Below are 16,456 nucleotides of genomic sequence, written 5' to 3'. Positions count from 1 at the left end.
TATTATTTTCCCCAGAAGAGGTCCAGATGATCAGGGTGGCTGGCATAAGAATTTGGGAGAAAGATAACCGTCCAGGACCCCAGGTGCCATCAGGCGAACAGAATGTGCCACTAACGGATCCCAGCTGAAACCCTAACCAGGAGGAGGGGAGGAAGGCCATGATGGAATATAGGTCTTTGATAATACGGGTGATCAAAGAGTCAGTTCCCAAAGGAACTAACACCCAATTGGCATTTGAGGGTACACAGGAGAAAGATGAAGCTCCTGCTGCCTGGCTTAACCGCCTAAAGCGGAACTTCCAGTTGTACTCTAGAATAGACCCAGACAGTCCAGAAGGTCAAATGCTACTAAAAGTCCAATTTGTTACCAAATCTTGGCCTGATATAAGGAGGAAACTGGAAAAGATGGAAGAGTGGCAAGTGAAGGACATAAATGAGTTATTAAGAGAGGCATTGAAGGTGTATTTAAGGAGGGAGGAAGAAAAAGCAAAGGCCAAGGCTAAGATCATGGTCGCTGTAGCTAGGGAAAGTGCAGGGGGGGCAGGTCCACCACCAGGAGGAGGCAGAGACAGGCCAGTACTGGCAGGTACATGAAGGATTGAGAGACCTCAAGTCCCTTTGAGAGGACGACAGTGTTATTACTGTGGGGAGGCAGGACACATCAGGAGGTTTTGTAGAAAGCTCAGTCTCGATGAGGCAATAGCCAGGGAACAAGATAATTTAGGAAGGATTCTTAAGGGGGAGGACTAGGGGTGCCAGGGGCTTTTTAATATAGGGGACCCGATGCAACATCTAGAAGAGCCCTTGTTAATCTTTGAAGTGGGACCCCTAAATGAGGAATTTGAATTTTTGGTTGATACAGGGGCAGATAAGTCCTGTCTCAACAAAATACCAAAAGGTATGGAAATTGGGAGAAAATTTTGTGAAGTATTGGGAGCGGAGGGGAGACCATTTAGAGCATCAGTGATTGAAGAAGTGAAAATAATTGGGAAGTCAAGGCAATGTAAAGCTAATTTTCTTTATCTGCCTAACTTAGAAAAAAGTTTGTTAGGACGGGATCTGCAAGTTCATTTGGGGGTTGGGATTGTCCCAAGGGAAGGGAGGATGGTAGTACAAGTGATGAAGTTATCTCAAGGAGATGTTGCGGAGATAAATCCTGAGGTATGGGCTGAGGGGGGAAGGAGAGGCTTATTAGACATTCCACCGATAACAATAAAAATGCAGGATGATACCTCACCCATACGGGTTAAACAGTATCGGATTTCCCTAGACGGAAAGAAGGGCTTGCTATAGTCATTGAACAACTGTTGCAAGAGGGAATTTTAGAACCCTGCATGTCACCACATAATACCCCTATACTGGCAGTTAAGAAAGCTGAAGGGAAATATAGGCTGGTACAAGATTTAAGGGAAGTCAAAAAAAGAACCATTGCCAGACATCCAGTTGTGCCCAACCCGTATAGTCTCCTAAGCAGAATTCCAAGAGAGCATGCTTGGTTCACTGTTATAGATTTGAAGGATGCTTTCTGGGCGTGTCCTCTGGCAACAGAATGTAGGGATTGGTTTGCCTTTGAATGGGAGGACCCGAGTACAAAGAGGAGACAACAGCTAAGGTGGACCCGATTACCACAGGGGTTCACCGAATCCCCCAATCTCTTTGGACAAGCTTTAGAGAGTTTGTTGGAACAATTTGTCCCTGAAAAAGAAGTGCAGATCCTGCAGTATGTTGATGACCTGATGGTATCAGGAAAAGAAAAAGATCAGGTCAGACAAACTAGTATTAAGCTTTTGTATTTTCTGGGGGAGAAAGGACTAAAAGTTTCCCAAGGGAAACTGCAATTTGTGCAATCAGAAGTAACATACTTGGGGCACATAATAGGGGGAGGGTATAAGAAACTAAGCCCTGACAGAATTTCAGGTATTTTAGCTCTCCCGGCCCCGAAAACGAAAAGAGATGTGAGAAAACTCCTGGGCTTGTTCGGGTATTGTAAGTTATGGTTAGATCAATATACACAGAGTGTGAAATTTCTGTACAATAAGCTAGTGGATCCAGAACCCCTAATGTGGACAGCTGAAGATGATCAACAGTTGGAAAACTTAAAAAACAAACTGTCTTCTGCCCCGGTCCTAAGCTTACCAGACCTCAGGAAGGGCTTTGACCTGTTTGTGAGTGCCGAAGGAGGTATAGCCTATGGAGTATTAACCCAAGAGTGGGGAGGGTGCAGGAAACCTGTGGCGTACATCTCCAAATTGTTAGATCCAGTGGCTAGAGGCTGGCCAGTTTGTATACAAGCAGTAGCAGCAACTGCAATCCTGATAGAGGAGGCTCAAAAATTGACCTTACAAGGAAAAATTAAGTGCATACTCCTCATGATCTTAAGGCAGTACTGAGACAGAGGGCTCAGCAGTGGTTAACCGATGCTAGAATATTAAATTATGAGATAATACTAATGAACGCAGAGGACGTAGAATTTATCACATCAAATGCCCTCAATCCAGCACAATTCCTAATGGGAGAGCCTATAGAGAATTTAGAACATGATTGTCTTGAATTGGTTTATCTCCAAACAAAAGTAAGAGAAGATTTGGAAGATCAGCCTCTAGCAACTGGAAAAAGCTTATTCATAGATGGCTCTTCAAGGGTAGTAAATGGAAAAAGAGCTTCAGGTTATGCCATTATAGATGGAGAAACATTAGAAATTGCAGAAAAAGGGAAACTATCACCAAACTGGTCAGCCCAAAGTTGCGAAATCTATGCCCTGAAAAGGGGACTGGATTTACTGGAGGGCGACCGGGGAACTATTTATACGGACTCCCAATATGCGTATGGGACGGTTCACACATTTGGGAAAATATGGGAAGAACGTGGATATTTAAGTTCGAAGGGAAAAAGCTTAGCCCATGAGAACCTAGTTAGATCAGTATTAGAAGCTCTACAGAAACCTACAGAAATAGCAGTGGTCCATATAAAGGGGCACCAGAGAGGAGACAGTTTTGAAGTTAGAGGAAACCGACTGGCTGATCAGATAGCCAAAGAAGCAGTTTTAGAACCAGGAGATCCAGTAAAAATTTTAAAGGCAAAAATGACACCCGAAGAAGGGGAAAAAAGGGAAGAACCTGTATTCAGTGAAGAAGAATTAGAAGTTATAAAGGATTTAATGTTACATCAAGGACAACAGGGAGAGTGGTTAACCTCAGACGGATGGGTGTTTTTGAATAAAGCACTGGCTCGGACAGTGCTAACAGAATTACACAAATTAACTCACTGGGGAGTCCAAGGACTATGTGATCATTTCTTAAGGAATAACCTATGCATTGGTGTATATAGCCTGGCTAAAGCTGTTACAAGAGGGTGTGTCATTTGTCAAAAAGTGAACCAGAAAGTTATGAGAAAAGTAGCACCTGGAGGAAGGGAATTAGCCTTGAGACCCTTCCAAAGCATACAGATAGATTTCACTGAGATGCCCCCAGTGCAAGGGTACAGATATTTACTGGTTATGGTTGATCATCTCACACACTGGGTAGAAGCCTTCCCGACCAGAAGGGAAACAGCTCAAGTTGTAGCAAAAACAATCCTAGAGAACATTATCCCCAGATATGGAATGGTGAACACCATAGACTCAGACTGAGGTCCACATTTTGTGTCCCAAACATTACAAAATATAGTTGGGGCTTTAGGAATGAAATGGAAGCTGCATATTCCGTGGCATCCCCAGAGTTCTGGGAGGGTGGAGCGAATGAACAAAACCCTCAAAAATGTGTTAAGTAAATTGGTTGAAGAGACAAAAATGAATTGGCTGAAATGTTTGCCCCTAGCGCTATTGCGCATCAGAACAAGACCTCAGTCTGACATAAGAATTTCACCTTATGAAATGATGTTTGGGCTGCCATTCTTGCTAACACCTTATAGCACAGGAGACTATCTGGAAGGGGAAGAAGCTACCAGAAAGTATTTAGAAATAATTGGAAGAACTCTGGAAGGACTTAGAAAGAAAGGATACCTTCCTCAAACTACCCCTCTTGACACAAAAGTTCACAACATTAGCCCAGGAGATTGGGTTTTGATAAAATCATGGAATACGGGAACACTAATGCCTAAATTTGAAGGCCCCTTCCAGGTGCTCCTGATCACTAATTCAGCTGTGTGGACCAAAGAAAAAGGTTGGACTCATATTACAAGAATAAAAGGGCCAGTCTCACCCCCAGGTACGGGACCAGAAACAACATCAGCCTTTCCCTCTGGCATTGGACCAGAGTCCACACCACTCTCACTCCCCAGCGCTGGACAAGATTCATCTGCTACGCAAACTAAATCACCTGAGTATACTGTGATAAAAGGACCAAAGGATTTAAAGTTGACTCTTAAAAGGAAGAGTCAAAAAGACTGAAGTGTATGGGAAGACATTAGTACAATGTTTCAAGACTGTTTGGTGTAAACTATGTTAGTCACTCTCACCCCCTGGCAATAGACCAAGATTCAACATCAGTTTTTTTCCCTCTGGCATTCTGGCATTGGACCGGACTCCACCCCTTTCTCCTTCTGGCATTGGGCCAGAGTCCACACCACTCACCTCCGGGCACTGGATAAGGGTTCATCCACATCACAAGGTAATTCATCTGAGTATACTGAGATTTAAAGTTGACTCTCAGAAGGAAGAGTCAAAAAGACTGAACTGTATAGAAAAAATTGGTATCAGAGTTCTAATATTGCTTAAAATGTTTCAAAACTGTTTTGTGTAAATTATGTTGGTAAAAAGTTTAAGGCTGTAAATAAGTAATTCTAGTTTAAGTTCCCCAATATATTTCTAAAGACTCCAGGTTAATCCTCTACAGAACACTCCGCTAGGGGAAACTAAAATTTGTAGGGAACAGACCAAGAGGGGCTTAACCAGAGAAGCGGGTAGAAGGGACTCTAAAGAGCTTGGAAGCTTCTCCTCAGTAAAAAATTCCCCAAGAGGGCAAGGCCGGGTGGGCAGGCTGTGCAAGATGGCCCATACCGGACTCTTGGGAAGGGTGGTACTGATGGCTCTAACTGCTGGTGGTGCTCCAGGAAGCCCAGCTGAGCTGTGCAGTGAATGCTACCAACCCCGCTATGAGGAGGAAGTTAGCTCCTTGTCGAGAGTCCACATCAGTTCTAACCCTGATTGTGTTAACCTCTCCCACTTGGTCCTTTATCAGAAAAATAAGAGAATGTATTGGATAGCCCAGAATACTGCCACTTTTAGGCAGCCACTCCTAGGAGAGTGCCCTATAGAGGAAGCCTGGTTGTGCTTTGAATGTGATGCTGCTGAAACAAGCTCAGCAGATCTAGTAAAAAGCAAAGAAATGGTGAAAATGGTAAGAAAAATTGTTTGTTACAAGTATTTATATGAGTGTACTGGAAAAGAGATAAACCCCTTTTGGAACACATTTCAGGGGAACTCTAAACCCCTAAGTTTGATCTCATCTGGCAACTGCATTGCTAGGGTGATAAAACCAATTTTCTTATTACCCAGAGAAACTGGATCAAGTTTAGGAGTTCCTATATATAATGATTTGGGAGAAATTAAACAAAACCGAGAAAGTGAAATAGAAATTGAGAAAATCCAAAATTGTAAAAGCCAAGTTCAGATCCTAAAATCTGTGCTGAACAAAGTCATCCAGCTCCAGGCAGTATTAAAAGTAAAAAATTCAATTATTAGAGACATTTCAAACGAAATAAAAAGATTGGCATGTGTAAATAATCAAGATCAAAATCCTACACTTGATCCAAGTGGGTGGGAGAACTTTGGGATTTTCAGAAAATATGTATGGGAAAAGGTGGTTTTTCTCACTATGTGTGTACTTGGAGGATTGCTCTTTTTACTATGCTTATTTATCTGTTTTAGTAAAACAGTATTGGCTGTACAGACCAACCTGAAAAAACCAAGAGAAGTAACAAGGTTAAGTAAGCATGATTACCAAAGTGCACAAGAGATTTATAGTAGATTCAAAACAAAAAATTGTGAGTTGATGCGAGCTTAAGAATTTAAGCTCGATCAAAGAAAAAGAGGGGGGACTGTTATGAACAAAAATTCAGTTAATATTTTTTTGTGAGAAAGAGTTACAGGGAGGCAGCCAGGTCTCTGTTTTTGCCAAAGTTCTTAGTGTTTTGTCATGGTAATCACGGGTCGTTAGAGCTTATCTCCTCTTTTGTATTAGTAAAAGGCCTGGCTGGGTGGGGTGATGGCCCTTCCCCGAGGCAGTGCGCTCTTCCAACATAGAGAAGACACCTGAGAGGGTGGGGGGGGTTATGCAAAGTGACTCCAAAGTCCAGAATGCTTTGTAGCACCAGGACTCCTAATGCAACGAGAAAACCCCAAAAACAACGAGCCAAATAAGAATTGAGAGACTAAAGTGATGTCTGGACATGAGGAGCCGATTGCTGAGCCTGCAGAGATGCGGAGTCCCTCTCGCCCTGACCATGGGAGTCGTCCCCAGCGCCGAGACTGAGGGGGACCGCACTGACAAAGCAAGATCTGACGGGGACATCACGCCCTAAAGGCTCCCACGAGGACTGGATCCCCCGGCTCTGCCCCTGGTGGACAGAGCTGCGCATGTCCTCCTCCTCTGAGTCACCCTGGGAGACACAACGGGGACTGCAGCCCTGCCGAGCCACCCAATCCTGAGCTGATCACTTTTAATAAAGGCATTAAAAAGGAGAAGAAGTCTCCTGGCCCTGTTTATTTCACGCAGCCTTGGTCTGAGCGAGCTGGCGTCTGGCACTCAGTCCCCTTGGGGCCTGAGCTCTGGAGCTGTAATAGCTTGCCCTAGGATAAGACCAATTAAGGCTCATTTACGGGTTGGGCTCAGACAGCTCCACTTCCAGGTACTGGGGGGGGGAGAACGGGGCGACATGGAAATTTGGGGTGGCTGGGGGGCATAAAGTGAGAGTTTGGGGATCTAGGGGGTTCCACAGGCCAAGGAAAAGGGGGACATGAAGAGCTGGCAGAGCTGGGAAGGAGGTTCAGGGGCTCAGAGTCAAGGAAAGGGGTGAAGGGACTGGGAGAGCTGGGACTGGGAAAACAAAAGAGGCTACAAAACCACAACCAGAACAAAGCCAGCCACAGCTATTAAAACCTTACCACCCTGTCCCCTCCCCCCAACACAACTAAAACCAAAAACTCCTACATCCTACAACTCATACAAAATAACCCTACAACTAAACACAAAAAACCTCAAAAACCAACCATAAAACCAGTCCTAACACAACCCAACCACAACTTCCACCACAAGTTACTGGCGGGTCAGATGTTAACCCTTTCAATACTTCAATCATCCCTCAAGTAAAAGAAAAAAACAAAATAAAAACATTAAAAAAATCCATAAAACCATCAAAGTCAGTAAGGAAGAAATAAATACCCAATAAAAAAGAAGCAAAAATACCTTAATCTTGAAACTAAAATCCTCTTATAAACTATAAAGATAAAACTCTTTTTCTTTATAACACATAAAATTATAAAAAATTTAAATATTCAAAATAATATCTAACAAAAACTTCCATATTAAAATAAATTATAAAATACCTGCAATTTCATACAAAGTTCAGGCAGAAAACAAAGTAATCCAGTACCCACAAGAGAAGATCTCTATTTCCAGAGATAAAAATATTTTAAAAGGTAAATAATAAAAACATTTACTCTTAAACAACTCACCTTTAAAACAATACCTCATAAGTCAACATGACCCATCAATAAGCTGTAAAAAAGCTTGTAGCAATAAAAGAACTTCATAATAACAAAGTTCCCCAGACAACTGTTATCCATGACAAAATTAAGAACCACAAAAAAAATATTTTTACCTCTTGTAAAAAAACTCCAGAAACTTAACAAGAAAAACTTCTCTCCCTAAAACTAAAAAAAGACAATTCTAGAAATAGTAAACTACTAGAAATTTTTAGTTTAGTTTCTTTACATTGTCAGGTTAATGTAGGGGCCTGAGTAAATATATGTATTGTAAACAGATGTATGGCAGTAAAAGATCTCTGTATTGGAGAAGTGACCCTGCCCTGATTCTAGTTATTGTAAATGGGCTGCAGCTCTGATGTCCTTAATTGGGGGGCAGCTGTAGCCTGTGGAGGTAGCTGGGATAAAAGGGGTGAGGCATTCGGAGAGGAGCTCTTGATGAGAAGACAACAACAACACTGCTGTGAAGATTACAGCAGGTTAAAAAAAAAAGTTGTAAAGAAAAAAAAGTGTTTATTAAAATCAAGACCCTCCATGGCTGACAATCAATCTGACTCTGTCCCTACCCCCACCCCACCATTTTCCCCATCCAAGCCCTGGCACTCAGAGCAGCCTTGTGCAAATCTGAGCTCCCTCCAGCCCAGGCTGCACCTGCAGCTTTCAGCTCCTTGGCTTCAACTCCCACCTGCTTTTTTTGAAGAAGGAGCTGCCCGAGACGCAGAGGGATGTTCATTTATTGTCAGCCAACAAAGCCAAGGGGAGGCACAGCTCCATCAAATGCAAAAGTCATTCCTCTGCTGGGCTCTGCCCTGCCCCTGATCCCCACAGCCTGTCCTGTTTCCTTCATCGCTCCTTTGCCAGGCTCTTTCTGGGACAAGGGAGCTCTGCTCTGGCTATGGAAGGAGGTGCAAGTGCCACCACTGGAGTGGGAACCACAACTCATCAGGTTTGTGTCCTTTGGGAGTCAGGAACTGGTGGGACTCAGAGTTTCTCTTCATGGCACACATAAAAATGTGAATATGATAAAATTTATTAAAAACCAAAACCCTTCCCTCTTCTCCATGTGACATTTCAGAAACATATGATATGTCCCCCATCCACAAGGGATTTCCATACAGGAAGGATTTTAAACAAAGAAAACTTAGTTGTAGTCTTATGTCACTCTTGCTCCAGTCTGAAACAGGGCCCAGCATGGTGCCGGGATCATCAGAGAGCTGAGGTGTGTGCTGGAATTCAATGCCCTCCCCATCCCGCAGCAGCCCTGCATTTTCCTCCTGCAGCCTTGGTCTCCAGCACAGCCATGGAGGCTCTTTGGCTCTGGACTGTTCCTGCAGCTCCCAAGGGCAGCTGAGCTCTGCCTTTGGCACAGTCAGGCCTGGCCATCATGGCCATGCTCAGCAATTGCTTGTGTGTGCCTGGCCTTGCTGTCAGCCCTGGCAGCGGCTGTGTGGCCCCTTTGTGGCCCTGTGCTGGCCCAGCCATGGTGGCCCAGCCCCTGTGCAGGCCCAGCCCAGGCCAGGAGCATTGCGGCTGGGAACGGCCCCTGTGCTGTGGTGCCCACAGCAGCCTTGGGGCTCTGTGCCCCATGGCCTCCCTGCTGGGCAGACTCTGCCAGCTCCTGCAGAGCCCGTGGCACCTGTGGGGCTGCACAGACAGCCCTGCCCCAGGCCCTGCCGGCCTCTGGGCCAGCAGAGAGGCAACCAGGGCTGGCCATGGCTGGGAACAGGCCCTGAGCCCCGCAGGAGGATGGAGCTGGGCCACAGCCAAACTCAACCCAGGCCAAAGCTGGGCTCAGCAGCCAGGGCAGCCAAGGGCAGGGCACAGAGGCTGGCACTGACAAATGTCCTGGGCCCTCTCCCTGCTCTGTCCATGTCACCAAGGGCACAGAGCAGCCTCCTCTCTGGGCCACTTGCCTGTTTGCAATGCCTTGCACAGGCGCTGGCCCTGCCCCACAAGGCCTGGCCTGAGTCCTGCCCCTGCACGCTCAGCCAGGCTGAGATGGACACTGATGGTTTCTGGGCCAGGCTCTCTGAGCCCAGCCCAGCTCCCTGCAAGCTCTGCCAGCTGCCCTGAGCTCTGGGCAGCACCAAGGGCCTCTCCTTAGTCCAGCCCGGCTGGCTCTGGCCCCACAGCTCTGCTCAGGCCAGGCTGCTCTGGGCACTGCCCCACGGCCTCAGCCCCTGGCAAGGGCACAGCAGCAGCTGCAGCTGCCACAGGACTCAGACCCAGCTTTGGGGAAGGTGCTTGGCCAAGGCCAAAGGAGGCTCCCTGGCTGCCCTGCTCCCCTCTGCCTGAGGTGCTGAGAGCTCTGCAGCCCCTGCTGCCATCCCATCGGCCCAGGGCAGCACAAGAGCCCCGGCCTTGGGGCCCTCAAGAGCTGCTCCTGCTCCAGGCCCAGGGCCCATGCCAAAGCTGTGGCAGCCACAAAGCTGTGCCCATTTCTGTTCATTGCTGCTCTGATGGAGAAGGATCCCCAGCCACTTGGAGGTTGTTGACAAATTTTACTGCTTCAAAGTCCTCTTCTTTCTTTAGCTCTTCTGTTCAGTAATTTACGGAAAAATGCTCATAAAATATTTTTTAGAAAGAACTGAACAAAAAATGCCCCAAGGAATACTGTAAGTTTGCAATTCCTCTGTAGTTAATTAGGCAGATTTCAGAAATGCATTCAAAGTGAATCTGCTATATTGAAAAAAAATTAGACAACAGCTTTTTCCTGTTTTCTTTTCCTGTTCCTAGTTCGGTATCGCTAATTGATATTGACCAATTGATATTGGTCCAATTGATATCGATGCCCAGCACCTTCTAATGCAGTCTGAACAGGTATGAAAACCAGACCCTTCATGGCTGACAATCAATCACATTTTGTCCCAACCCCCTCCCCACCATTTCTTTCATCCAACCCCTGGCACTCCTATGGATCAGGAATGGTGTGGCCAGCTGGACCAGGGCAGAGATTCTTCCCCTGTGCTGGGCACTGATTGGGCAGCACCTTTAGTGCTGTGTCCACTTCTGGACCCCCAGTTTAGGAAAAACATGGAGGGGCTGGAGCGTGTCCAGAGAAGGGCTACAAGGCTGGAGAGGGGTCTGGAGCACAAGTCCTGTGAGGAGCAGCTGAGGGAGCTGGGGTTGTTTATCCTGGAGAAGAGGAGGCTCAGGGGAGACCTCATCACTCTCTACAACTCCCTGACAGGACAGTGCAGCCAGGTGTGGGTCAGGCTCTTTTCCCAGGGAACAGAGACAGGACAAGAGGGCACAGATATCAGCTGCATCAGGGGAGGTTTAGGCTGGACATTAGGAAATATTCTTCACACAAAGGGTGGTTGGGCCTTGGAATGGGCTGCCCAGGGAGATGGGTGTGCCACCATCCCTGGAAGTGTTTAAGGAAAGACTGGATGCGGCACTGAGTGCCATGGTCTGGGTGACAAGGTGGTGTTGGGTCCCAGGTTGGACTTGGCGCTCTCCAAGGCCTTTTCCAGCCGGGTTGATTCTCTGATGATTGTGACCCTGCAGGGCCCTGGGGAAGCAAGGGGCCATTGTGACACTGCAGGGCCTGGTGGCACTAAGAGGACCATGGTGACAATGTGTACGACATGGCAGCCCAGAGCCAAGGGGCCATTGTGACAGTGTGGGGCTGAATGGAAGCAGGGAGTCTATTGAAGATGGAGGGAGAGACCCAACTTCCTTGTTCAGCATCTGACTCCGTTTATTCACTCAATCAATCACTTTTTATAACCGTGTTAATTAAGTTCATGCATATTGCAAACCCGAGCTCACAATAGGTCAGAGATAACACACCAAGCCCTCCTTATGTTTCCAATACCAAGATTTGGGTTCTCAAAATTATTTTTGCTTTCCCAAAACAGCCAAAGATAGAATATCTACTTGTTATGAGAAAGCTGCCTGAGAACTCTGGTATGCAAGGTTCTCAAGGTCTTCATGTTTGTCACTTTTACTTGTAATTAAAAACAACCTGAGAACTTCTTCTGTTTACAGAAACCGGCTGTGAGAATTTTACTCCTCACAGCTGCCTTCTAAGCCATTTCTGAAAAAATCTTCAACAGGAGTCCATTGTGACAGTCGGCCCTGCTGGAACCGCAAAGGCCACTGTGGCACTGCGGGGGCTTGTGGAACCAAGGGACCATTGTGCCACCGAGAAACCAAGGAGACCCTTGGGAGAGCCTGGTGACAATGAAATCAAGGGGCATTGCTCCATTGCAAGGACTCTTGGAACTCAGGGAACAATTGTGACACTGTGGTGCCCCATGGAACCAAGGGTCCTGGGTGACACTGCAGGACATTGTGTCACCAGAGCTCCATTGTGACACTGCAGAACCAAGGAATTCATTGTGACACTCTGAGGCCTCATGGAGCCAAGAGGCCATTGTGACCCTGCAGAGCTTTGTAGAACCATGCAGAGCATTGTGACAGAGCAGGACCTGGTGTCATGATGGGGCCATTGTGACACTGCAGGGCCCCATGGAACCAAGGGGCAGTTCTATTCCTCAGGGACCCATGGAATGAAGGAAACATGTTGGACACCGTGGTGGCCCCTTGGACCAAGAGGCAAATGTGACACTGTGGAACCAAGGAGAGCATTGCTGCACTGCCACCCCTTGTGGAACCAAGGATCCATTGTGACACTGCAGGACCTTGGGGGAATACAGGAGCCATTGTGACACTGCGGGGCCCAAGGATCCAAGGGACTTTGTGACACCAACGGGTGTCACAATGGACCCAAAGGGACATTATGACACTGGGAGGCCTCATGGAATCATGGAGACCATTGGGGCACTCTGGGGCGTCATGGAACCCTGGTGACACCAAGTTGTCTGCGAGTGTTGATCTGCTGGATGGTAGGAGGGCTCTAGACAGGGCTCTGGACAGGCTGGATCCAGGGCCCAAAATCAGAAAGGTGAGGTTTAACAAGTCCAAGTGCTGGGTCATGCACTGTGGCCACAACAACCCCTGCAGCACTACAGGCTGGGGACAGCGCGGCGGGACAGCAGCCAGACAGAAAGGGACAGCAGGGACTGATGGACAGCAGGCTGGACATGAACCAGCAGTGTGCCCAGGTGGGCAAGAAGGCCAATGGCTCCTGGCCTGGATCAGGAGGGTGTGGCCAGCAGGAGCAGGGCAGTGATTCTTCCCCTGTGCTCCGCACTGCTTGGGCAGCACCTCGAGTGCTGTGTCCAGTTGTGGGCCCCATGGGGTGAGCAATTAGAAGAAATTTGTACCATGAGAAGTAAAGAAAGCAAAGATGAAGCAAAGGAAATGCTAAGGGCAGTTTGGGGGCAGCTGCCAGGCAGCCCTGGCTCTGAGCAACAGTGTCTGCAGTGGGACAGGAAACTCCCAGCTGATGGGAACAAACTTTCTGGCTGACTGCAGAGGCCAGGACAAAGCTGAGTGGTTTCCCTGGTGTCCCCCAGCCCTTGCTGGCCCCAGGGGCTGATGACATTTGTGCTCCCTCAGGTTCATGTCCCCACACCAACAGCATGGGGGTGCTCCCCCTGCTGTGTGCAATGCAAACAGGGGCTGCTGAGCCAGTGCTGCCGTGTCTGTGCCTGCAAGAATGGGGCACCTGTGGGAGCTGGGGGAGAGGCCAGGGCTGCAGAGGAGGGATATTGTTGGCAGCTCCATGAGGACACTCTGGGACGCTGCCCTGGGCTGTGCAGCGCACTGGGGATGGATCAGCCCCTGCTCTGCTGCTCCTTCCCGTCTGCCCCAGGGCCCTTGCAGAGCCCCAGCCATGCTGTTTGCCCCCAGCCTGCAACACAGCCAGCCTGGGGCTTCTCACGGGGCTTTTCTGTGCTGAACATTGTCCTGGCCGTGTTCTTGAGAGAGCCTGGGCAAGGAGCCTGGAGCCCCCAGGCCCTGGTCTGAGGCGTCAGCGCTGCCCCAGCAGTGCCCATGGCCTGTCCCTGCTGCAGGTTCGCCACTGCCCCCCCCAGAGCTGTGCCCGGCCCTGAGAGCCCTCAGGTCCTGCAGCAACACCAGGGCCACCAGGGCAGCGGGGCAGGGCCACGGCAGCAGCACTGGCAACACCAAGTGCTGCTGCTGCTGGGCACAGCTGCTGTGCCAGCACTGATCTGCCCCCAGCTCTGCACACAGACATTGCTGCTGCAGCTCCAGAGAATGCAACAAAAGGGCATCTCTGCAGAAAGCTTTGCTGGGAGGTCCTTTAGTTCTATTAAAGACACCAACAGTACAGCCCATCATTGACACAGTTCTGTGGCCTCAGGGAAGGTGGAGAGAAACAAAATGAGAAATGGCACAAACAATGAACCATTTCAATTGACAAGATATAGTAAGTAAAAAAAGAGAAAGAAATAACAACGAAACAAAATAGATCAAAGTTTACTTTTATTCCACGTAATTGGCAGGATCGGGCAAGTATTTTAATGTTACTTAAAGCATCCAGTCATCAGTCTCCACACTGCAGCCTTGAGCTCCTGGTTCCTCAGGCTGTAGATGAGGGGGTTCAGGGCTGGAGGCACCACCGAGTACAGAACTGACAGGGCCAGATCCAGGGATGGGGAGGACATGGAGGGGGGCTTCAGGTCAGAAAATATGCCAGTGCTGAGGAACAAGGATACCACAACCAGGTGAGGGAGGCAGGTGGAAAAGGCTTTGTGCCGTCCCTGCTCAGAGGGGATCCTCTGCACGGCCCTGAAGATCTGAACATAGGAGAAAACAATGAACACAAAACAGCCAAGTGCTAGACAGACACTAACTGCAAGAAGCCCCAGTTCCCTGAGGTAGGAATTGGAGCAGGAGAGCTTGAGGATCTGTGGGATTTCACAGAAGAACTGGCCCAGGGCATTGCCATGGCACAGGGGCAGGGAAAATGTATTGGCTGTGTGCATGAGAGCAGTGAGAAAGCCACTGGCCCAGGCAGCTGCTGCCATGTGGGCACAAGCTCTGCTGCCCAGGAGGGTCCCATAGTGCAGGGGTTTGCAGATGGACACGTAGCGGTCGTAGCACATGATGGTCAGGAGGCAAAGCTCTGATCCAATGAAGAACACAAAGAAAAATAGCTGAGCAGCACATCCTGCATAAGAGATGTCCCTGGTATCCCAGAGGGAATTGTGCATGGCTTTGGGGACAGTGGTGCAGATGGAGCCCAGGTCGCTGAGGGCCAGGTTGAGCAGGAAGAAGAACATGGGCGTGTGCAGGTGGTGGCTGCAGGCTACAGCGCTGATGATGAGTCCGTTGCCCAGGAGGGCAGCCAGGGAGATGCCCAGCAAGAGGCAGAAGTGCAGGAGCTGCAGCTGCTGCGTGTCTGCCAATGCCAGCAGGAGGAAGTGACTGAAAGAGCTGCTGTTGGACATTTGCTGGGGCTGCACATGGGGACCTGTTCATGGAGAAAAACACAGTGAAGAGTTGGAGGAGATGTCTGTAACTGAAATCAAAGCCATTTCCCATACACTCTCCCTTTAACACCAATAGACAGACTACTCTGTTTAAGAGTTATGAAGTTTTCTTTTTAACCTTCCCTATATCTTTCCTGGTATTCTTGGATGTCAAAAACCTTCAGCATTTCTGTTGCCCTCTAGTAGAACAGAGTGAGTTCCCTGAGGCAAGATGATGAGTGGAGAGTAAGGGGAGATGGTCTGTCACTTTATTCTGTTTGGAGTTTCTCTGGGCTTTCACTTTTCTCAAATGGCAGATTTTCACACTCCCGTGTTTCACTTAAAAACAGCCGGGTACTGCTGAGAGCAGATGGATCCATAACAGCGCAGCTCCACATTTGTAGCCAAGGACTCACTTTGCTCATTTCCACCAAACCATCAGCTATTTCTGTGTCACAACACCTCTGCATTTCCCCATGAATCATATAACTCAGAGAGGCTCTAGGACATGTTTGCATCCTGGATTGAAGCTCCCAGCTTGGACTGAAATCTCAGAGAGACTTCCAGATGTCCTTATGCTGACATTGGATGAAGGGAGATGCAGCTCCTTCCCTGGCTGCACTGACAGCATTGCCCAGAGCCAGGCACTGGGGACAGTGTCACCCTGAGCCAGCTGTGCCCCCTGCCAGAGCCCCCAGTGCCGGGCAGCTGCTCCCAGCCCTGTGCTCTGCAGAGGGAACTGGGCCTGGGGCTGCAGAGCTGCCCCATGGCTCTGCTGCAGCTCTGCCTGCACAGGAGGGGCTGCACGCCTTGGAGCCCCGGCCCTGAGGGCAGAGGCTGGGCTGGGGCACAGGAGGGAGGGGGCTTGTTCAGAGGGAGGGGCTGCACTGGAGGGGATCCTGTGGGCATCTCTAAACTCTCCCTACCAAGGCATTGCTAGGTTTTGTTTTCTCTCGTTGCCCAATCTTCTCTCTGCTTCCTGGAGATTTTCCCTCCCACAGGTGTTTCCCTGTGCCTGATCTCTCCCTGCCAGCACTCACAGAGCCCAAATCTCTGTGCACTCTCCTTGGCCTGACAGAACCCTGCCTTTTTGCAGGGCACTTGCTGGGGGCAGGTTCTGTTTGCAGCCTGGAGAAAGGACAGCTCAGGCTGAGCCTGATGGCTCCATCAAAGGTGATGCTGGTGCTGTCCATGGGCAGAGTGGCTGCAAGCACATTAGGGATCTCCTGTGAACCCATGGATCACTTAAAGTAACAGTTCAGATGTCTCAGCCACTTGTCCAAATTCATAACTTATAATACATACTATCTTCATTACATAACCCTCCCTTCCTGTTAGTCTCCAATATGGGGAAACTGAATACAAAGTCTTCGGACATTTCCGCATTTTTGTCAAAAAGCCCTTCT

General features: G+C 48.5%; 1 protein-coding gene across 1 annotated transcript; it reads right to left on the bottom strand.

Moving 5' to 3' along the window:
- Positions 1 to 14,102: 14,102 nt before the first annotated feature.
- LOC135441515 (olfactory receptor 14J1-like) lies at positions 14,103 to 15,029 on the bottom strand. The gene has a single exon (XM_064701070.1). The coding sequence runs from the start codon at positions 15,027 to 15,029 to the stop codon at positions 14,103 to 14,105; it is 927 nt and encodes a 308-aa protein (XP_064557140.1).
- Between the last annotated feature and the right edge of the window lie 1,427 nt (positions 15,030 to 16,456).

Source organism: Zonotrichia leucophrys, unplaced genomic scaffold (genome assembly GCF_028769735.1).
Source record: "Zonotrichia leucophrys gambelii isolate GWCS_2022_RI unplaced genomic scaffold, RI_Zleu_2.0 Scaffold_322_59283, whole genome shotgun sequence".
NCBI lineage: Eukaryota > Metazoa > Chordata > Aves > Passeriformes > Passerellidae > Zonotrichia > Zonotrichia leucophrys.
The sequence above is the reverse complement of the archived record's forward strand: the minus strand, read 5'-3'. Positions and strand labels throughout refer to the sequence as shown.